This window comes from Diuraphis noxia, unplaced genomic scaffold, assembly GCF_037042655.1.
Source record: "Diuraphis noxia isolate RWA-SAM2 unplaced genomic scaffold, SU_Dnox_SAM2 contig0003, whole genome shotgun sequence".
Classification (NCBI taxonomy): domain Eukaryota; kingdom Metazoa; phylum Arthropoda; class Insecta; order Hemiptera; family Aphididae; genus Diuraphis; species Diuraphis noxia.
In genome coordinates, this window is record NW_028301713.1 from 34,017,471 (window position 1) to 34,043,044 (window position 25,574).

General features: G+C 31.1%; 1 protein-coding gene and 1 long non-coding RNA gene across 5 annotated transcripts in view; one reads left to right on the top strand and one right to left on the bottom strand.

The window, feature by feature from the left end:
• LOC149057256 (uncharacterized) overlaps positions 1-25,574 on the top strand; it is a 115,184-nt gene that overhangs the window by 8,720 nt on the left and 80,890 nt on the right. The window lies entirely within an intron of this gene.
• Positions 3,041-24,694, bottom strand: LOC107170177 (facilitated trehalose transporter Tret1-like). Of its 4 annotated transcripts, XM_015520225.2 has the most exons (9): positions 10,261-10,533; positions 10,053-10,167; positions 6,963-7,093; positions 6,834-6,874; positions 6,617-6,755; positions 5,554-5,939; positions 5,127-5,471; positions 4,238-4,506; positions 3,041-4,128 (listed from the first exon to the last, which is right to left on the bottom strand). In XM_015520225.2, exons 3-9 carry the CDS (start codon positions 7,018-7,020, stop codon positions 3,867-3,869), a joined length of 1,500 nt encoding a protein of 499 aa, XP_015375711.2. In that variant the 5' UTR covers positions 7,021-7,093; positions 10,053-10,167; positions 10,261-10,533; the 3' UTR covers positions 3,041-3,866. The 4 variants fall into 4 exon arrangements, with proteins under 4 accessions (XP_015375711.2, XP_089080151.1, XP_015375710.2 ...); XM_089224025.1 differs by lacking the exons at positions 10,053-10,167; positions 10,261-10,533 and adding an exon at positions 24,676-24,694; XM_015520224.2 differs by lacking the exons at positions 10,053-10,167; positions 10,261-10,533 and adding an exon at positions 11,634-11,896.

Below are 25,574 nucleotides of genomic sequence, written 5' to 3' on the forward strand. Positions count from 1 at the left end.
AAAAAAAATTGTATTAACAATGACGTAAAGTCAGTGAGTACTGAGAATAAGTAATAATCAAATCTTGCCATTCTTAAATAAAATAATAACTACGGTTGTGCTGTACATGCTGTTTGTTTTATTTATATATATATATATAGGTATATATTATAATGTACAATATTTTATATACATATAAACTCCGCACAGTATATCCTATATTAAAATTATGTCACCCTTTAAAATGGACCGCGTGTTTCCCTTTACGCAAGAAAAAATCTAATAAAAAATATGTGAAAGCGTTCAGGAAATGAGTTCTGAGCTGGTTCATATTTATTATTGACAGCAAGAACAAAAAAAAAAAACGCTCTTGTTCTGAACTCCGGGAAACGCATTTATAACAAAAGGGTACGTAAAAACACTCTTAGCAATAGCACTCCTTAACGGGAAAAAATTCATTTTCGCATTTTTCCCGTTTTGTTCTGTTTCCTCCGTTGTTGTTTTATCGTTTTTTGTGTATATACCCTTCACGCTGAGGGTGAAAATTAATGGAGGTTATTTCCTACGCGAAATCATTCGGCACCGTTTACCAATTCGATCTAATGAAGTAGCTGGAATCTGATGGTTTTTTTGTTGTTTCTTTATATATATATATATATGTATAATATAATAGCACTTTGTTCATTATCTTTTGGATGTCCTATAGTCCAACGCTTTATTGTTTGAAGTTTTGAACAGAATCTTCATTGTTACTGAAAGCAATTTCTTTAAGATAAAAATTTGAAACTATACGTATTATAATGAAAATATGTGGAAAAAAATTATACATTTTTCTATGTATATAACCGTCTCAGTCTTTTAGGCTATACGTTTACGGCACCTTATGCTCCCCTTGAATTGTGTACTTTTTAAGACCAACAACATTTTATGCATTTTTTTATTGGCTCCAATATAAATGCCTTAAGTACTGAACCATAAAAATAACGAGCGTCTTTTGCTTTTAATTAAACCGCGCCTAGTCACTAAAAACCACCTTTTCTACTCACTATATAATATTATAATATGGGGTTCGTTGATTAAATTTTTTCATTATCGACTCGGTTTGTATATACAAAAAATTGGTAAAAATATTTCTTGAGAAAATATCTCGCACACCAGAAGTTATGCGCAAAACTATATTACAATTAAAAGTCTCGATGTACTGCATAAAAAATGATAATGGCTATCGCCTATAGTTAATATTAATTGTTCCAGTAAACATGCTTACTCATAAACGTGGTACATGATCGACTTTGAACACAATACACTTCAGGAACGCGTCATTTAAACCTATTCATAAAGTGTTTCTTTTTCAATATATATATATAGGTATGTTGTATATGCATATACGTATATTATTAATAATATTATATATATATATATAATAATACAATATTAAATATGGTTACTGCCCAACCACATTGTGGGACGAAGACCCTTTTTTGGTCATAAATACAAATATAAATATATATATGTATATTATATAGGTACCTTTTTTTGTCCAAGTGGTTGTCCCGATGATCAACGGACAACGACTCCCCGCAGTGACTTCTAGTATTTTACGTAGTGTAATCGTTTCGAATTCCATCATCGATTTAGCTGACCATATTATTTCGCCATACAACGGACGCAGTAATTTAACGCAGAATTGGTTATTATTTGACTACATAATACTTTAATAACGACCCACTCGATGCGATGCAATGTGGTCGATACCTACAATATTAATGTATAAGGAATGTGGAGTATAAATATTATTTTTAAAACTGTCAACCGTGTTAATGGTCTTTTCTGACAAGTAGGCGCATGTGTTGCCTTGATCTTTGAGGCTCATATTTAATAGATTCGGATATTATAATTTAAAACTTAAATGTAATAAATTAAAATCTATATAAATATAATATAAAATATTTTATTTTCTGTGAATCGATATAAAATCGTTTAGGTGTATCTGACGTATAGCAATTATTATATAAACGTCGTTTAAGTGTAACTGGCATTTGATAATATAATATTGTGTATTATTATTTAGTCTAAAATATTAAAATGTTTATATTTCTAATGACTAATATATTTACCGTTTCTCTTTGAGATAGCATCTTATTACAATCGATTATATTTCCTTTTAATTATAAACCACTGGTGAAACGGAAGAAAGAATATGATTAATAGTTATATATATATATATATATATATACATAAATAGCTGATATTCGTTGTTGGCTCCGGGGGCGAAAAGATAAATGGAAAAGACGCGGAAAAGAGTACAGAAAAAAAAATAATAATAAACGAAATCACATGATTAAAAACCGTTTCATAAAGTGGCAAAAGAAGGGCGCGCATTGTGTGTGCCAAGTGCGGATGATGTAGGAAAAATTGTTTGCGCCGGGTGCTGCGTCAGGTGGTGGGTGCGCAGGGAACGAACAGAAATGGCTGGGGAAGTAATTTAAGCTGCTGAAAGAAAATGACACGTGAGGGGGTGAGGTCGCGTGAAAAAAATAGAATGGAAAATTCAGTGAGAAAGAGAGAGATAGAGTGATAGAGGGTGGGGAAAAGAGAGAATGAGAAAATGAGAGACAAAAGTAACGGAGAAAAAGATTCAGTTTGTCGAGAAGCTAAAAATGAATCGGTATAAAGGGTGGAAAATAAACTGTGTATACCCAACATGATAACAGTGGCTGGCCCCTTGTTATAATCGGACCTTAACGACTTCGGTTCCCTCCTTAAAATAATAATAATAATAATAATAAAAAAGTGTGTATAACAAATCTTTTGACGTTGTTTTCCAGTGTTGTCGCTTTTTTATATCCTTCCTTTTATTTAGCTCGTTGCTTATAATATTATTTGCATGCATGTCGCGTTATTGTATTCAAACACATATGATTTCTTTCACTGTAAATTACTACTTGTTTGTAATTTGTATAAGAAGAGGTGTAATTAAATTGTAATATCAAAATGAGTTGTTCAGAAAAAATAATAGGTAACTATTTGAAAACAACAATATTTGATTTATACAAAACAATTATATTGTACACAATGTATTTTTAATTTAATATACTATTTATAATAAATTTTATATACATATTAACATATTCAATAATTATTAACGATACAACCAATACTCAAAAATAAATTATAACACAATAATTATATTTTACTTATATATTAACTACAGAAAATCAATAACGTAATAAATGATCCATTATAAAATGTTAAAACTATATAATATTTCCGGTATAAAAAGTAAATTTATATTTGTATTGGATAATACGTTTGTTCCTAAAATGGTCGATTTTAGTAAATTTTGTGAGCAAAGAAATTCAAGAAGTGGATTTTAGTTGATTATATAATATTAACGTGTGGTTTGAATATTAAATAACACAATTACTTTTGTTCAAACTTCACTAAATACAAGGTGAAACATAATAATATTATGTTATAACAAGTCACTTTCAAAAATAATAACTATCACAAGTTCTAACGTGGAATATATTATATATAACCTATAATAAATTATAATATAAACGAATGTTAAAATTTAATGAAAGGTGTGTTCAAACACAATTCAAGGAAATTGAATCATTTTACATATCAAAATAGTTAACGTTCTTATTCATCGCGTATTATTGTGTACATGAAACATGTATTTATAGAATCTGGTGTTTTTATAATAATTTAACAATACAAATTCTATAAAAAATATCATTGAATAACTGTGACGCAGGGTAATGGCACAATCAGCATGTAATAGTTCAAATTTGTGTATACGTCCTTGGACAGGTAACTTTTTAATACTAAACCGTTTATGTGCACTTATAAAAATAAATATATATGTACATTGTACATCATTATACGGTCCGTGGTAACAGCTCGGTTGAAGTTTGCTCATTTTTTGGTACAAAAAATTCTTCAATTTCCATAAAAGTTTTGTTCTCGGTCTCCGGCATATTTCTGTAAAGGTATATGAACCCGACAAAACTGAAAACTGCCATCATGAAGAAGGTATTGTTTAGGCCCAAAGCGTTTTCCACGCTTAAATACACTTTGGTCGCCGAAAACGTTAGGATGTAAAAAATTGCAGTGGTCAGACTAGATGCGAATCCTTTGGCTCTATATACGAAAATCATGTTATTACATAATATCTGCTCGTTAATATATGAGGTAAAAAAATGAAAATGAAAATGTTTTATATAATATTAGATAAGTTCATGTATATTACTCGTTAGGATATATCTCGCTGACCAACGTCCAAGGCACGGTCAACATGCCCATAGCTCCAGAGAACATGATGATCGAGTAGAGGACCATTGGCACGTAGGGATCGGAGCTAATCAATTTAGAATTGATAGACACGAAGTATATAGCGAACATGAATATTGCCAGTGTGTTTATGGATAATGTTGATAAAGTCAACATTCGTTTGCCTAATTTCCGCACCGTTAAAGTGAGACCCACACTTCCGGCCAATTGCATAAATCCAAAAAGCACCTTGAATATAATACAAAGTAAATTGATAAAGGAAAAATAATAAGACTATAATTTAGTTACTATATTTTTTTTTTTTCATATTTAGTCTTCATTAAAAAAGAAAAAAACTGTTTAATAAATAAATGTTACGAGATCGTATGCCCAAAAAAATATAAGATGAGTTTAGTTCAATTTATTACCAACTGTGTATTCCGCACCATCTTAAGCAATACATTTAAAATGTATTTAATGAGCACTCAATTTTGTACCGAACTTCACTTTAAATGTATGTTTGAAATACAAAAAAGTGGTATTTAAATTATATATGTTTTGTTTTATTAAACTAATAATTTATTGTTTCCTACTTGAAAATTCATCCATAACTCGTAAGATATAATATAAATGATTAACAGTAATAATTCTATACAATATTATTTTATCATTTTTATACTATAAATAACACATGAATAAGATCGTTTATGTTATGTCTTAAATTTGTAAAAATAATTATTTCATTTTTAACCCGACAATAATAATAATTAATACCTAATAATTAAAGTGTTAAACAAAGTATTTAAGACCAATATATAAAATATTAAAATACTTTACAAGTCTGCAGTTAGCCACTTAAATATACTCACTAAAGATATGCTGTGAGTATCTTTCACTCCCGATTCGTACATTAATTTGACGATGTAAGGACGGCAGGGCGTCAGACACGAAATCAACGTGAATATGTAGTAAACGGTGGCCAATCGTAATGGTCGGTATACCGAAGGGCTCTTGACCCACAAAAACGACGAAAACAGCCCTTTTGAATCTCTTATCTTTTTTGATTGATCGACAGACGTCTTGTAATAAAACATCAGTTCTTGGTACTCAGTAGCGACGACGCACGGATCAACCCATCCTCTCAGCCAACAAATTGCGTTCATGGCCTTTTCGTTTTTGCCTTTGGACAGCAACCAAATCGGGCTTTCCGGTATCTATATGTGCATCACGAGAACACGGAACGAATTTAATAAAAAGCATTGACTTTAATGAACAGAGAAAACAATTAAAACTTACAAATGCCACGAACGTCAGACACATGACCGGGCACAGTGCGCTCATCGCGGCCACAGTCTTCCAGTGGAAAACGTAACTCAATCCGAAGCTGGACAAGACGCCGATCAGACAGGCCATGTTTATCACGCACGCCATGATTCCTCGAAGTCTGGGTTCGCAAATCTCTCCGATGTACGAATACGCCGGGCCGTCGTTGAAGCCCAAGCCCATTCCCATCGTTATGGTTGACCAGTACAACATGGTAACCGAGTTTGCATACCACAGCAGTATCCAACCGAATATGCTTGGTACGCAAGCCAGAACCACGCAAGACTTCTTACCGAAGTGTTTCTGCGCGTACCCGGAAAGAATACTCCCGATAGGTTGACACAAATAGAGTATACTTCCTGAAAGAGTATATGTCATATTAATTTTTTTTTTGGCAATGTTTTGACATAAGTATAATGTAAGAATACTGAAAAGAATCGTTTTGAAATAATACGTATGCGACATTGGAGCGTTTAAAAGAAAAACATTTCGACGAATTTATATATTTTATAGTATGCCGATTAAGAAACTCAATAAAATAGTAAAATATAAAAATAAAAAAACGTCTTGTTAATCATATTATTCTAAATTCTGCATTTACGCAATAAAACATGACATTACCGAAAATTGCTAAAACGCTATACCTAGGTATAAAAAAATTTATGATATATGTATATTGTATATATATATATTTTTTTTTTCAAAATATGTTATACGCTCTAAAATGTTAACACTCGATAATATCGCTTTACGTTTTTTAAGGAATAGTCAATGTTAGCCAACGCATATTTCATGCTTCAGAACTATAAAACGTTATTATAAAACTGACGTTATTAAAGTTGGTACTACAATGAATACTTCTCTAACTGGCACTTTTAAATAGTGAACACTTCCAAATAGTAGTCATTTTTTTATTTTTGGAAAAAACTATGAATTTTTTTCAAACTGTACCTTCTGCAGAATGTCGAAAACATTTCAGTGACCGATAGTGTCCGGAACTTAGAGGTTTCACTGTATTAAGTATTAATTTTCTTACCGTACCAAGACGACTCGGAATCAGACAGTAAGAATTCGGCTTTTGGATTTTTGTAAAGTGAACCGATTACTACCGTAGCCATCGCCAACTCCATTCCTACGTTTACCAGTAATAAACTCTGTACAATCGTAGCTAGTAGCTTTAAAACAACGTATTAATATTATTAGAATTTCAATCGTTACATAAATTTAAAAATACTCAGAAATACTTTGCTTACCTGAGCAATGGTAGCCTTTCTGCCATACGTGACTTTTGTTCCTAAAACATAATTACCTACTATGAATTCTATTCGATTAAAATCCAGTAAAAATAAATGTGTACATTGTGTACAATATTGTTTACACACCCAAGTCGTCGCCACATCGTATGTCGGTAACTGCGTGGGGCAAGGGAAATTGTCCCATTATAGTACGTTCTTGGCCTCCTCCAAATAGATTTATAACACTGGTCGGGTTGGAATTAAATATGTTGTCAACGCTAAGACACAAATTCAAAATTTAGGTACAAATTATGATTTTTTACCGAAATAAAATTGCTACAATACTTAGAAACTTATAGGATAAAAAAAGAAGATATAGGTACCATAAGAGATTTTTATAATTACCTACAATTAATGTTGATATGATTAAGATTACCATTGCTTTTATACACAACACCACGGCGCATTGTTAATTTATCATATGCAATTGTTATTTATTACTAATATTAGTATTCTTGAAAGATAAATATACTATTAAAACATAATAATTTACTATAACAATTAATTAGGTATAAGAAGTTTTGTGTGTTTGAGATTGGTGAGTAATATGGTTGATTCATCCACATTATACCTAACTCTAATCAACTGTTAAATATTAAAAATAACAACATTTAATTGCATAAGTTCACAAAGAAACTAAAAAATAAAAAATATAGTACATAATATTAATATATATATATATATATAATTTATTGTATACTGTTTATAAATGAATTATCATTTAAAGCTTACGCACTGGTAATGAACAATAATTATACTGTCACACAGAATTTTATCAAACTATTCGTGGAAATATTATTAAATGCAAAAGATAATGATTTAATATTAAATTAATATCATTTAACGTTTGAAACAAGATTGTTCTAAAAATATAGTGATGACTTACTGATCACTGATAAGCTCGTTGAGCACAGTAATAATTGTAATACTTTATACAAGTCAAGGCGTACAGAGTTTTACGAAAAAACAGAAATTGCATATAATATAAATGAAAATCTTAAATATCTAATTATCTCCGCTAGGTTCACGACTGATCTTGCATACGTTTTTCCTTATTATTTTCGTAATATCACAGAATTTAGATAACTTCAGAAAATATATGTAACACTAGACAAATATTACTGATTAAAATTGCCCAAATCTATTTGAAATCACCGAAAGCCAAAAAACACGAGTATTGTAAAACATTAATATGCCACACGGGACCCGCGGATGTCGATGATTTAAATTTAGTTGATTTTTTTTTATTTATACTTTTTTTAACAACTAATTTTCAAAACACATGTTAAAACATAAAATATATAATTCATTATTTCCGTAATTTATTTTACAATTAGCTATATCAATACTTGAATAGTATGTCTCGGAACCAGTGAAAATAGTTAAATAAATTATTATTTATCGTAATATTAGATCAAATAAAACTTGAACTCTTGCTTTGAATAAGGATTTTCAATAAATTTAGCGTTCATACATAATTTAGTTTGACGTTCATCATTACCTATATAATTATTTAAAAGTTAATACATTTATAATATTGGGTTCTTATAGATTTTTCTAAGAATAATTTTAATTTAAATATTTTTTCAAATATTTATCCTAATTGAGGGATTTTCATGGTCTTATTTAATTTATTTTACAAGATCGAAAACGATTTTTTTAGGAAAAATTTCACAACTCGACACATAATTGATGTTATAATATCAGCAATTATAATAATTGATTTACAACTACTTCAGTACCTTCGGTTCCAATAAACAGTTGCGACCGTACAAATAGTTCGGAATCGAGAACAAACATTATGATAACATTGATTTGAAATTTCCATAATTTTTCGAGTACCTACCCACCCTCATATCTATTTATGTGACGATTGATCACAAATTCACAACGCTACAATATTTTTTTCACGCTTAACTTAGTGCAACAAATTGATAATATATATTATACTTTTATGTAGGGTATTCTCGTTATCGCGTCAGTAATAATAATTATATATACCGTCGTCGTCGGCGAAACGGTCCCGGAGCGACGGAGGCTCCGTCTTACTTAAAATAAATGAAAATCCCTCAACGTTCCTTATTAATTACACCGGTTATGCGCGCTCCCTTTTGCCACTTCCGCCGTAATTTATGGCTTTTGTGTGGCGGTAAAAAACATTTAACAAAAATAATGCATTCTCCAGCCGCCACTTTACCGCAGCGTCGAGATCCCGTTGCTGGTAGGCGAGGATTTTACCCATATTATACGACGTTTAAGAACGCAATAATTTTAACGTATGACCTACACACGCGAACTGCAGACGAGACAAAAACGATCCCGCAGGCTGCAGCCTCTTTCGTCGTAGTGACGTGGGTGGGGGGGGGGGGGGAAATTTTGGGGAATTCGGCGGTTTTCAACCCGACCTCGCAACTGCAATACTACAGTATAATTTATAACGTATTGTTATAGTAATAACACTACACACTGTTACCTGCTGCAGTTCAACTACGACAATATATACCTATCATCACGCGTATACGAGCATTACATTATTATAATATTACCTATGATAATATATTATATTATACAGTTACATTCAACTCGGTCACGTAGTTGCCAACACAGTTTTCCAAGCGTATATTATTATAATATTAATATGTGTAACGCAAGCGAACCGGTGTAAGGTGCAAATCGATCCCGACGAAAATATACGCTGGAACACTGCAGGCTGTAGGCTCGAGACGAGAATGGTCGCGTAGAATACAAAATAGTCAACTTGAATTTTTTCCTCCGTAAGTTTACGTTTACGGGTAAATATGTAGGTAATGTAGGTAGTAGGTATGTCATATGTGTATATTATTATGTATGGCGTAAATACTTATTATATACTTATCGATAAAGAGTATTCATATGAGTAAAAATTTCGTAAATTAAACACGAAAGGGCCCGCTCAAAAACATTACGAATCTGTTTTCATAAAATATCCGGTTTAGGTAATGTCGGATACAGAAAAAAATTACAAGTATATCTTTTTAAGAACAAGAGACTTACTCCATAAATTGTATAAGAAATATAACGTACCTATACGTACTTGGAGTGAAAAACCAAAAATCTCCAAGAGAATATTACGTTATGGTCAAAATTCAAGATAGCTCAAAAAAATTTAAATTTTAAAATTTTAAAAAATAGAATTACCTGGTTTTAGCACGGGGACACCTTCATATAATATCATATATTAAAATGTGCGTGCGTTTTTGCTTAAAAACGTTGATGTAGTAAATACAAATTCAAGTAAAATTCTTACAGTCACCTAATATATGATGATTAGAATAATATTATTATGATTTCGTATATATTAGTTAAATGATGTGAGCGAATAAATAAATCACATAATATGATGTACCTTTAAAGACGGTCTTGGACGGTTAACGCATTAACACTTAGCCGTAATTGTTCCACGAAACACTGCAGCAGCCAAATTAATTAATATTATGATTTGGTATCGACAATACTATATTAAAACTGCCATCAGAAAATTGAAAAATGTCTCAATACAACATTTACAACTAAATAAATAACAGTATGCTGCGATTGTCACAAAACCTGCACAAACTGAGACAAAATGTTTTTGATTTTTCTCGTTGCATAGTGTATTACGGTTACGATAATTATTAGACTAAGTTCAATGTGCCACGCCATTCATCAACTCGATTTATTGATTTAACATGGACCAATTAATTCTTTATGAAAAACGGTCGTGTGGGGCGTGATACAGAACAATAGTAATAATATAATCAAAGTGATAATTTGGGTATTTATGTCGTTAACAAACAATTAAACGATGACTGCATATACAGAGTGCGTCCGACGTGTATGATGTTATTACATTATTATTCGGTGTTTTTTATTTTTTGTGGCTTTTAAATATAGTGGCAGGAGTGCATTAATCATATCTATAAAACGCTTTACCACCGTTCGCCTAAATGACACTACGTATGGAGAATAATATTATGTTATAATAATTATGTTATGTGCCGACCACTATTATTTCTTATATTCGAGATAGGCTGCAGTAGTCGCCGCATACGGTTATTAATTTTTATCTCGTATATTACAATATTGTAATCGTACAACATTATAATACGTGCGCGGCCGAGTTGTAATGTCACACAATAATATATTATATCATTATAATAAATTATATGGACTGAAAGACCACATTGATATAATAAAAACGAAATCACGAGAAATGCAAAATATCATCAGCCGAGGCGTGTGAGGAAAAGATTATTTGCACGACGTAAAAAAAATATCACAAAACAAAATCAGCATACGGCGTGCATTATTGTGTATAGAGATGTAGAGATACACGAGATTGATCTAATTTTAAAATTATCTCGCGTGAAAAGTTTACTCACAATGGGTAGGTAATATAGTGGGTTTCCGATCGGAATCGTATTCCGGGGAATATGTGTCGTCGTCGTTGCACACGCGTATGGCGAGACATATACGAGTGTAGATGGAAAAATACAGATAAACGATGCGGACACCTGTTGAGCGCATTGTCGGAGGATTATTATTATTTCGTTTCCAAATCCCTTGGACCACGACGTGACAAGAGAAAATATTATATAGCGTTCACGTTGTCCGACGGTGTTACGTTTTAATGTTATAAATGTATAATACATATTATTTTACTATTATAATACTATATTGTTGTAATAAGACATGTACAATACTTGTCTAGAAAAAAAAAAAAAATAAGAAGAGACTTACGGACGGGGACGACACACACGTGGGTGATAATACTATATGCGACGTAGTCTCTGGCGTTTGTCAGTCAGACGTCGGATAAACGGACAACGGCGCGAACGATCGTGATTTACCGAGAAAAGAAAAAAAAAACGAAATTCGTCTCGACTGTAGTACGTAGCACATGTGTATTGTTTTCGGATTTCGACGAAGAAACGACTGTAAGTACTTTTAGGAAGAAAAAATTGGTGTCGAGAAACGCACGCGTTCAAATAACATAATAATAATACAATGATAAAATGCAACGGCGCAAAAATAAGAAAACATCGTACGACTGTACTATCGGATATCGCTCGTAATGCGTCATAATAATATTTTATCATAATTATTTTATGATACGACAATTTTCTGAGCATTCATTAATTATTTTAATAGATCTATAATAATAATTATAAAAATATATTATGATGTTTGGGTATAAACATGCTTTTTCGGTGACTCGTTATTTCCAATTCGAGTGTTATTATTAAACATTACCTAAGTACAAAATAATAATAATTTAATTAATTTATATTATAATACTCTGTTGTTATAAAATAGATGGTCATGTGCCGTATATGACAGTGGTAAAAAAAAAATGTTTTAAAATAATATTTAGGTACTATATTTATATTACTCCACGTATAATAATATGAGGTCAGATATTATTATAATAGTGTATGATTTGAATGTATAGAGGCCCTTGTACACGACTCTGCAGTATCATTACGACGACGACCCTTCTAATAATAATATTATATCATAAAATCATAGGTATATTATGCAAAATGAACGGTAATTTATGTACCGTACAGCGAAGTGTTTAGGCCAGGGTCTTCTTCAAGTTACATTCAAGTATTGTGGATAAAAGGCGGAGACAGTAATTTTATCACGTTATTAAAAAAAGCATCAAGAATTTATTATAATAATTAATTATTTATCAAACAAAGGCTCAGAAAGATTATATTATTTAAATAAGCCTACAATGATATTGTTTTAAATAAGTAAAAAAAAGTTATCTATTATTTTATTATATTTTTATAATTGTCATTTTTTTTTAACAATTATTTAATTTTGGCCTGGGCACAACTATATTTTTTCTAACTGATTTTCGTAACACTTTATTTATTTACATATTATTATCATAGAAACGCAAATCAACAACAATAATAAAAACACATTTCCAATAATGTAGGGTAATAAATTAAAGTAGATATTTTTCCACTGCACTTTTACCTAAAAGCATGTTTATGATTTCCTTAATTTTTCTTGTAGAGGAAAATTACTAGTAGTATCAGTATGATACTTATAATATATAAAAATTTTTTTTTCATTTATTTCCAATCATCACTATTTAATACTTTAATATTACGTCGTTGTGATTGATATTTGATATAATATGTATAATTATAATTATTATTCATGACCGTCCCACATGTCCACACACACGACAACGTACCCGATATTGTTTCTATTTTTTTTCCGATTTGTAAACGATTCGTGTATTCATCACTCATATCTGTAGTACCACAGCAGCCTCCTGCGTTCCTTGTATATAGTATACAAACTAACCTTAACTAACCTTCTATATAGTTTTCTTTCGTCAAACGCACAACGTCCGATTCGGAACTATTGTAATTACTAATTCGCAGTAAAGTAATTATGGTGGAAGGAGTATGGGGATATATCCCGCCAGAGCTTTTGTTTTTTTTAAATAACTATAATTACACATGACTTTAAAAGATTTTAAAATGAGAAATAAGAATTCATGGACATTATCATAATTGAGATTTTTTTTATTTTACTTGTTTAAAACTACGATACTTCATCAGCTATAATATATGATGAGACAATTTTAAGGCTCATATTTAATACATAACTTTGAAAACCATTATTATACTATTTACCTCATTTAATTAATTAATTATAACAAATGACTATAATAATACTACGATCTATGAAATTTAATCGGCAAGGGTTGGTATGGAAGTATGATCTTCCACTAGAAGGGTAGTATAGACTTATATCCCACCTCAGAACCAATTCCAAATTAAGTCAGTGTCGTAATGATTAGTATAAACCATATTCGATAATTATATATTAATACTATTATACGCATCGTACGAAATGATAACCCGTAACGATAAGTCGGTCAGAGACGGAGATCGCCTTCGGAAACGGACACGTGCAGTTTGTGTATGTGACGTGTGTGCGTTCGTGTCGTCGAATGCTAACGGCCGCTTATTATTATTATTCCATCGGATTAGCTCGATCCGCTCGACTCACGGACGTAACGGCTATAGCCCATATAATAATAATAATAATAAATTGGTAGGTATATTATAATACATCGAGTCTGCAGTCCGTGTCCCTACACTGACGATAAGTCGTCATCATTACTGCGGTTGCCACTGCCGCCACGCCACCGCCTGCACTGACTTATATTATATAGGTAATGCATAATATACAATATGTGCCTATATATTTTGCGCTCGTTTAAGGCCTCGCTCGCGTCCACCATTGTTATAATATTATTATTATATTCTACATATTATTATAATACACATCATTGTCATTTGCACGGTCCGCCGACGCCAGTAGCATCACGTTTTCGGCACGACTATCGTCGTTATTTTATTATTATTATTATTATTACACGTGTGCGATATATAACAATAATATATTACACGATTTGGACATCACGTACAATACAACCTTTTCACCGGTTACTAATATGCGTATAATATATATATATATATATATATATATATATATATATATATATATATATATATATTATACATAAAACCTATATATATGCACATAAGTATGTATATGATTATCATTATACATATAGCGCGGTACACGTTTTATGCGATTTACTGCTGGTATTAACCAAGTACACCCGGAAATCACTTATCGTTTAATATATTATTATTATTATGGTTACTTACTGACGTGATTGGCAGTGGCTACATGCAGTGGCGAAAATAGGATTATCTCTCGTGGTCCGATGCCAGCTGTCGCGCTTGTGCAGTGAGTACCTATTGTCTATAGAACCTCGATATAGTAACCTATGTCGACTAAACCAGAAATATCGTGTACGTTATAAATACTACAGTGAATCGTTTTATTTTCGAGCGTGTTGCATTTTTTTTATTTTAGTACTTATATACGAAGGCGATAATGGCAGTGTTTGTTTGTTCAGGATTTAATTTTACACAGATACTTTTTGGAGTACCTATAGTTAAAAGATTATAGAATCATCATCTCTTCAAAACTGAACCACAATATTATATATTATTATTGATCTCAAAACGGTCAACTTTAATTGTTCATTATAATATAAAGTTTAAACACAGTAGCTTTAAGTTTCAGAAAAATTGAAACATAACAGAATTTATATGCACAAAAAGGTGTTTGAATTAAATCCTAAACACTTTTGTGTAAACGATATTAAAACGTTTTAAAATGCTCCATATAACTAATGGAGTAATGAATAAACAATATACCTATTACATTTGTTTGTCTTTTCTAAACACAAAAAAATTCTTTAAGACTATATAAATAGAAAACTTTATAATTCTTAAAAATAAAACTATGTTTTTTTCACTATTTAGATGTATCTGAATTCTAAATGAATACTAAAGTCACAGAAATGACACAAAATTCTATGTATAATTTATACAAAACAATATTTCTGTGGTGTAGGCTGTATACCTACATCTATTTAAATAATAGCAGTATTATCTTTTCACATTTTGTTAACAATCCGCAGAAACTTAAATAATCTATGTTTATTTAAATTAAACGATTGGCTATGTACTATAAACAATGAAGTGTATTGTTTGCTATAGGGAACAAAGTCTGTATGCGTATGATATGTTTCCAACGCCAAATCAATGTAATTTACTATATTTATTTTAGTTTCTAAAGGTCTCGTTTCATACGTTTCAGTACACGCATATTGTGCGTATAATTTATATTTAACTAATCAAATGCTTATAAAAAATGTTTGCCACTATGTCAATTAAGTCACATATTAATAGTTTTAATAGTAATTTTAATACAAATCAAATCAATTAAGTATCGTAAATGTTTCTTTTCATTTGAAAATAAAATATAATTTTAGAGATATAATTGTATATACTATGATTGCATATGCCGATGCTCTTGACTTTTAAAACCAGGGTAGGCCAGGGTTACGAAATATATCTTCAAAAGTATATAAATAAAAAAAATTAATCTACTACCCATAGAAAAATATTGGCATTAGCAGCTAAATTTGTAATTTTTTTACGACTGGTATTTTATAATTTTAAAATCATCCTAAATATTAATTTACATTCAACCACATTTGGCAAATGCCAAATAGTGACAAAAGTGAAAAAAAATAAAGAACATTATACTATTAATATAATCATCACATTCGGCTCGCGGTTGTAACACGATGAGGATGCGATAGCTCTTCTACAGCGTTATCCGCAATTTGCCAGAATGTTATAAACTAGGTATATGTATATGAAACTCGTATGTCTATATTATAACATCAAATTGTTTATAATAAATGATAATATTGATGAGCATCTTTTGTTTTTGTTGAATAATTAACAAAACATATTGACGTCTAAGTTAAGCAAACGAGCGTATATATTATATGGTTACAATAAAATACATGTAAGTAAATGTAGCCATGCAGTATGTTCGTATATACTATTAAATATAACGAATATAGTTATATTTTTGACTGTAGTAGTGACAATATGTGACTGAATAATTTTAGAGAATTCATGGCAGCAGAATGACAATTGACATTAGTATATATATTATATATATATATATAGAGTATGGACACGACAAATAGAGATCCGTCTCTAAGAGGTAAAAGTTTTGTTTCTAAATCGAGTGCGGGGAATACCAAGGGTTTTACGAGGAAAGTGTGATCCGTACATAAAGGAAACTCGTATACACAAAAAAAAGTTTTGAGCAGTTCAAAGACAGGCTAATGTGGGTCACGCATCTCGTGATAGGGGAAAAGTTATACTGAATAAGGGCACTTGGCATATTATATTCTCATGACGACCGTGACTGCAGTTTTCTTCTTTTATTCACATTGTACTTTTAAAGCATAAACTTAAAAACAAAGAATATAATACGCACCATTAAAACGTTTAAAGTTGTTCAAACAATAAACATTTGTTGTACGTATTTGCAAATGTAATACAATAATAACGTCCGACCGAAAACAATAAATTACTATATAGATATATTAATGTACCAGGTACTGCTATTATTATTGATGTCATTCACGCATTCACGTTTCGTTTTGATTTTCGGTGACAATGTCTTAAATGTTTTGCTGCTTTAGTCGTTTCAGACAAGAAATACTTTCAAAACTTTATTAAAAATTGTATTGTATCAGTGCAAAACTTTGTTTTGCTTTTAAATACAAATACCTGTGCAAACTAATGTAAGGCACGCCTCTTTTCAACTCATTCCGACAAAGTGCTCATAGGAACACTGAGCATTAATAATAAATCATGTTTAGTCATAATAATGATGAGGTGACTGGTTATATCCTAGGAGGTTTTGCAGGAACCTCAAGAGTTTATATACAGTCAACCATGGAAAATTAGGAGTTTTTGGAACTAATGAAAAATTTCAAATTTCCGAGAGTTCGATTTGCTGAGTGTTTTGAAATATCAAGAGGGGAAAAATATTTTAATTACTGAGTTATAAAACAAAACCGTTTCTACTTTGGCAATTTACCATAGTTATAAGAAATTATAAGCTAAATTTATACACAACTGTAGTATAAATTATTAACGATAATATTACAAAATTAGGGTTTTGGTGAATTCGGATTGACAATAGTGTTGAACTTCTTGGACTATTATGTGTTGATTACGACTTTTCCCTAAAATTTTACTACGAATTACCGATTGTACTTAAATGCATTGTTTTTAGTCGAATTTCTGCGAGATTATTAAGGGAATAAGCAATTGCTTTGAAATTCGAATTACCAAATGTTTGGTATTATCGAAGATTTGAATTATTAGAAGTCGACTGTATAATATTATTTAAATCCCGGTATCCAAGTCAGAGATTTAACGGGACCCACGACCTACGTGTTTCAACTATAAATCGACTGTACACTGTAGGTCTACACGTTACAACGGCCAACAAACAGAAGAAAATAACATTCTAAAGACCTTAACGATAAGAATATTTATTTTATTATAATGTTATGAGCACGCGATATGGTCTATATCAACTAACCTACATGTAACGACTAAAGAGTTGTGTCACAACCGGACGTCTAGAGGTGAAACGAATTACTTATAATGTATTAATGTGTCTGAATGACAGCGAGTGAAAATAATACAATTTTCAATAATTTAATCTAATTCAACAATATATTACAAGCGACCGGACAACAGTCAGACACGGAGCTGTGCTAGTGTGCTGGTCAGTGCGGTCATTTCACATTTTGTGACACGCCTAAGTTAATAATACGCTGTTGTAATAATATTTTATTTTATAAACCTATACCTACTGATACCAAGGTAGTTCTTACTTGTTCGGGTGTCAAGCTCAACTAGCTTACCATTATAATCACTATACCTAAGGAGATATTATATAATAGAATAATATCTGGATTCATCGTACCTACCAACAGATATTTACCCTGTTTTTTTGTTGGTTTTTATTACAGTTTTTTTAACATCGAGTAATTTATAAATATATTAGACGATATAGTATATAATATACTAAAGGGGGTTCAGGGGCCAAATTCCTTCCCGATATTTTTTAAAGTAGAACAATTTTAACTGTGGATATATAATTTTTTTTACTATCTAGACTATTAAATACTAAGAATATTTTTATATTTTCATTAATTTAGTATAATAACGAGAATAAAATGTTTTTATTCGTTGAGTATAAACATTATGATTGTCCAGTATATTTGTATATGTATTAAAAAAAATATTGAATCCTCTTTCCTCCCCCCCTCAAAAAAAAAATACTTGTTTCACCTATGACCTTTAATTACGGCTGTAAAAATAACCATTGCACACATTAATGAAAATACTCAATACTGTGATTATCACGCAAATTATGTGACATTTTATTATCGTGTTTTAACGTAATAATTGCAATTAATGTGATGTGACATCATAATAAAATAAAATCATTAAAACCAAATCGACTGCAGTTGCAGCCGTTTGTCGTTGTTATAAAATACTATTGTATCATATATAACATATTATTTATAATTATTATATTTTATAGTCACATAAATAAACGAACGACTCTCGGATTTTCGACGGTTCGTTACGACCGCGTCGAAAGTGCCAGAACGTGACACTTATATTATTCAGCACGACGCGCGGCGAAGTGTAGAAACGATAACTGTTTGGGATTTTAGTGCAAATTACTGACAAACAACCGAAGTGTCATGCATGTAGCAGTTTAATACTACGGAAGTTCGGTAACGGCGAAAATCAAAACACCATAAAGGCGTAGTAATTTCAGGACAACATATTATTTACTTCTCTATATGTGCGAGAAAGTAAGCACTTAAAACATTATCAATTTATATTTTAAACTTCTCGACTTGTATACTTTCTTAACTTGCATAATTACAATATTATGTACGCCAATATAATTTATCGTCACGTTTCTTCAAGGTGGCCGAGGGTGGGCATAATATATAATATACGATTTGAATGAAAGATCGCATTTTTTCTCGTATATAAATAACACTCCTATCTCCACGCTACTTCACTTTGACTTAAATAATTTAACGGTTCATGTGTATAGCTTATATACAATGTAATATGTTGATCTCACGCATAGATGTATATCATATTATATACTTTGCAAATAGCACTATTATTATAATTTTAAACATTCCGTTGTAATAGTATATAATTCGCTTATTAGTAGGTATCAAAATAGGGAATTATTTTCTACTTTTTCAGTTTTTACTTTTTAATATTTGTAATAAGTATTCTAAATTTATATGTGTATATTTAATATATATATTATTTTTTTCACATCAAATTTCATTTCAATCAAATTATTCATCATATTATGTTATACAATTTAGATTGTATATATTGTCTGTTTTTCAATTGTGTAATTAAATAGTATGGTAATTGATTCATTCTAACACCAACACAATAGTATGTACTTAAAGGTGGCCAATATTTAATTTTATATATTAGTGAAAGTTTAAACCAAAACGGTATATCTATGTATTTAAATAGAATAAAAAAATAAAATAAATTAGTTATCGTTTTCAAAAATGCTATTTATATTAATTATTCCAAGACGTGCAAGATCACTATTTTTTTTTGGAAAAAATAAAATATTTAATATTTTTTTTGACAATAATTATGTTTTCGAGTTGTATTTTTTTCCAAAATTCACAATATTTTTTTTCAAAGGGATGAGAAACGCATTAGCCGATCGCGGGTTCGTTGTGCTGCTCATAATGATATTATATTAACAAGAATTATCTAATGTATTAAATTCGAAAAAGTCACTGGTGCAACGATGTGTACGTGTTGTACTATACAAAGCGTTCACAGGATCGAAGATGTTCGATTTATTTTTTTTTGTCTCGGCTTAATCTGCACGTCGTCGCGGGGGACGTCTTTCTAAAAAGTCCCTTGATTGATGGCATAGGGCGTTTATAATTTATATACAAACGCTCCGTTCGATTAGTGTAGGTACTATATTATGTACTATATATACAACGTGTACTTAATATTTATTTCTCGTGACCCTGTTGAAAATACGCTCACATAATAGTAATCGCTTTACCAGATAATAATTTAATATATATATTTACTGCGTATAATGAATAATAATATAATTTTTTTATTGGACTTAAGTCTGTCAACTATGTCTATTGGCTGTTTTTTATAGAATTTTAGTTTATATGTTACTGTGGGGAGGTTGATTCTTAGACACGTGTGTGAATTTAAGGTTTAAGCAACTATAAGAACTCAGCGGTCACCCGTCCGGAAACTAGTGTCACCGGCTGGTGCTTACTCTCAGATCACATTGCGCGATTGATTGCAATCACGCCATGCCAAGTCACTTATATCATTTATAATTTATAACAATACTATTATATTATTTTAGTTATATAATATAGGTACATGCGTCAATAGTGTTGTATCGGTCTGACGATGATCTTAATATTTGTCTCGCCGCACGAGTATACTTCGTATAATAATACATGATACATTGATAACCATTATTAAATGAATAATAATCATAATTAAACCAATAATATCAATCGAGCATAACTACACATATCATTATAATATGTTACATAACTATTTTTGATTAAGGCATATACCTAATAGCGATTAGTAATTAGAGTGGAGTTATTTTGTTTACCGTTAATCGTTATAGTCACATATTATATTTTGTACCTTTTAGAGTTCGTTTCAAAGCAAAAGCGTCGTGAAACATATTAATATAAATTGCGATGGCAACGGCTGTGTGTATTGTATATTATTTAAAAAAAAATAGAATGTGAATTTTATTATACTCCAAAAAAAAAAACCATGTTTGTAGCCGTTTTTTTCACAAAAACCACTATAGTTCTAAAAATGAAACAAACCAATATTGAGCAATGTTAAATTATAAAAAAACTTTGGTCATTCATGATAGCGAAATAGTGTGAAGTTCTATACTTCCTCACTTAGTAGGTATTTGAAAAATAAAATGTTTTACCTCTGCAACCTTATTACTTAATTTACAGCTAGCTGTGGAGAGCATTGAATTTTTCACCCAAAGTTTTTTTAGACTATGGCATATAGGGTATTAGGTTTAAGGTTTAAGTTTTAATAATTTAATAAGTTGTAGTAGTTGTACACATAATATATAAACATAGTATGCGCGGCACCAGTTGCAAGGGATATGTAAGGCTGTGTGGGTGTATCGCGTTGTGTGTGGATCTGATGAGATTTCGGTTTACACGCGCGAGTGAGAGAGAGAGAACCGTAAACAAATTGTTCATTTTCCGGGCCGGACATTGCGGGACGTGCAAAAGGCCGGGTGCGCTCGTTCGATATGCGTGGGCATGTGTGTGTGTGTGCGTGTGGTGTGTGCGCGTGTTGCTTATGACGGTAGTAATGTTATATATAACGACAAACTACTAATACTATTACTACTACTATACTACACTACCACTATAATATACAGACTTACTATATACTTACAACTACAACAACAGCAGTGTCATATTATACATACACATATAGGCTATACATAACATATAGTATATACTAATATTATGTATAGAATATGGTTTCCGAGTATATATATAGTTATATATATTATTGTACCATAAGCATTATGTATGTACTACGTATAGTGTAGCTACCGTATAGATACATATACTGTTGGCATAATACACTACGCGTGTTCTGCAAACACGACCACCGCCGCCGGTCGTGCTTCCGTATAAAGTAGTAAGTACAAACACAATAAATGTTTAATCGAGTCCGTGCCTGTTTACTTTGGCGTTCATATCGCGTAGAGATTTTCCGGTACGCGCAGCATCGTCGAACGCACATCTTCTAAACCCGCCTGCAGTGTATTAGATATCATATAATATTATGTGAGTTAAAACAATATTAAACTGTACACGGTGACGGTATCATGTTGTAATGTGGCACATGACGATAGAGTTCCGTTTTAAATCAATTTCGACTCCAACCGAACTAAACGGCCGTCGTGGATATGTGATACCAGGGGTTGGGACGGGGACGGATTTACATAGTCCGGAGAAAAACGGAGAGGGATGAGACAAAAGATTTATAAAACAATACAAATGATGTATACACGCGAAATACCTACCTTATGTATAATATACTTACTCGTACCATATTATATTATTTAAGATTAGGATTGTCACGTGTAGGGAAATGGTCAAATAGAGTAACGTCTCTACAGGGGTATTGTATTATATTTTTGTTTATGTTATTTCATCGTTGCTAAATTATACTTAAATTATACGATATTTAGTATAAAAATAATAAAATTAAAAATATAATATTTGTGTAACGGGTAAAAATATTCTGATCATATTATTTTAAAATCAAGTCCGATCGAATTTGTTAAATTATTTGTTATTTCTTCAACATCAACGTCAATGGAATGAATATATATATATATATATATATGATGTTGGCGTTAATGTATGAAATTCAGCAATTCTATAAAATAACTAGTTATTTTCCATAGAATTACGGGTAGTGGAAACTTTCAGTTAAGGTATTTAATGAATCCATAAATACATACATCAAATAGTTCTTCTACATACTAACTAAATATTTTATAAACTAACAATAACGGTTTAGTTAATGTATTTAAAACTATTATTGACTCTACCTATACCACGCGTCTCAAGAAACTGAGCCAACTTTATCACTCATTTACTCTATAAATATCTTTCAATTATATTTGCCTTATGGTATAATTTAAAAATCTTATTAAATTTGAATATTTATTTTTATTAATTTTTTTTTTTTACTGTTTGTATTATTTCCTTTTAAACACCGTGATTTAATTAAAATTATTTACTATTTGAATTAATATTCCATTTTATTGTTACACATTATGAAATAACATAATGTAAAAAAGTATTTTCAGAAAACTAAATTCTAAATTTCTATTTTATTAACTATACAATAGATTTTTATTTACAATTTAATTTACATAAATTACAAACATAAACTTACAATTCAACAAACAAAGGGACTTATCTAATCCAGTAGCGGTCATCTACCTAATGATATCAATTTTATATATAAACGAAAACCCAACTGGTATTCTATATATTAACTAGTAAGACTATGTAGCTTATATATTAATGAGCATAATTAGGAATTGTATAGAATAACTAGTTATTATATACAAATAAAACAGTCATAGGAATTAATAAATTAACGATAGTGAATAAATAATCTCAAATCGTGTAAGATTTACGTGGAGACACAGTGTAATTATCATTATCATCGCGATTCACGACAGTCAACGGTCGAACTAATAATTAAATAATAAACAGAATAAAAATAGAATATTCGGCCCCATTATTGTTTACCCTAAAACACGAATAATAAACTTACTGTAATTTAATATACGTAACTTATACCTATTACAACGTATTTATTTCACACATATAGTAGTTGGAATGGGTTTTCGAAATAAAAAACAATTTACAAAAATACATGTTTCACAAAAACCTTCCCGTAATAGTTGTACAAAAAATAAAAAATAAAAATAAAAAATAAAAAATAGAATATCACATTGTAATGTTACTGTGGAACTTAGAACTTTATATTCCTACAACACTTATAACAGCTAGTTCTCTGCACAATGAGTGAATATGCAGTCATACGGTACACAACGGTACAAATATGCGTACTTGCCCATCATCGTATAGTTAAATATTATTTGCAATATTGAAATAGAAATCAGCAAATATTCAACAACAATTTATCTTTATAAAATCGTCGACAAAATCGAACAAGCTGGGTTTCCTACAGTTCCGATAAACGTAAGAATTTTTTTGTATCGCCGGGTCACCTTGAGCCCCGATCCGTTCATTATAGTCCATCCCTTCAAGGCTTCAACCTCCATCTATCCATCCGTCCATCCGTTTGAATGGATGTATGCAGAACGGAGACGGAAACCACCGCGGTACCAGACCTTCTACTCATGTAATACCTAACATCATATAATATTATATTATTATGATACCACCACCGCCGAAATGCGAACAGAGGGCGGTCGGTCGACGAGGTTATATATATATATAATATACTTGTACCTAAAACATGTATATACTATATATATTATATATATATACACGCTCAAGGCGCGAGCACACAAAGTTCGTTAAATATTGACAAGCACAACGCTCACCCGGGACGAGCGTTATTAATGGTCCCGTGGACGTGTGTAAGCACTACTCGCGTATATAATATTATATACTTACAGACGTGTAAGCGATGTGTGTACACGCACTCACACGCGATCTTCTTCTCGTGCCTGCAGTGTGGTTGTGTACGCACATTACGCGCCGCGCCGAGCCGAACGACAGACGTTGATTTTGATTCATCGTTGCGCGGCTCGACGTTTCGAGTTCAAATGGTGGTGGAGGTGACGATAGTCACTCACACCCACCCACCCACCCACACACACACGTACTAACGTCTGCTCGCGAGTCGTAGATCACCCTGTAATATTATAACAATTTCATAATAATTCGATTAACATTTTCGCCGTCAATGTTCGTCAACTCTGATTAGGCTCGACCTTAAACAGTATACTATCATATCATATAACAATAATAATATTGTCGTTTGGCGCGGACACCACGTCACGCGGCCATCGCGAAGATAAATAACGCATTTCGGCGGAGTCCGTTCGAGTTTTTAATAAAATAATAAATTATTAAAAGAAGAAAAATAAAACACTGAATATATACTTACCTATTTTAACAGCTCAGAGCGTTTATACATATATATATATATATATATATATACGCGTCAACGACGCAATGTCAAGTAGTTTTTTCTCATTCCGGTGGACGACATCGCGGCCTTTTCTCTCTCTCTCTCTCTTTCTGTCTCTCACCATCTCACTCGCTCTCTTATTCCGTTACATCAGCCGCCTACCGTTTGGTGAACGTAAAAGGAAAGAGAACAGTTCGAATTGCCGCGACGTCGTTTCAAAACGGTTTTTTTTTTTTTACTCATCCCCGATGAAAAGAAGCTCGTTAAAAAGTTTTTTTTTTTTTAAATTGAACTGGGAAGTACAGAGATTCCTGCGTCTGTCATTGTCATCGCTCCGCCCGAAACGTCAACGCCACAGAAGACACCAATTTCACCCGAT

Bases quoted from the DNA above. Each gene is read 5' to 3' on its own strand.
- LOC107170177 (XM_089224025.1), bottom strand. From the start codon at position 7,020: ATGGGACAATTTCCCTTGCCCCACGCAGTTACCGACATACGATGTGGC. The intron at 6,756-6,833 runs GTAAGCAAAGTA...GTTGTTTTAAAG, and splicing joins GAAAGGCTACCATTGCTCAG to CTACTAGCTACGATTGTACA. The intron at 5,940-6,616 runs GTAAGAAAATTA...ATACTCTTTCAG, and splicing joins TTCCGAGTCGTCTTGGTACG to GAAGTATACTCTATTTGTGT.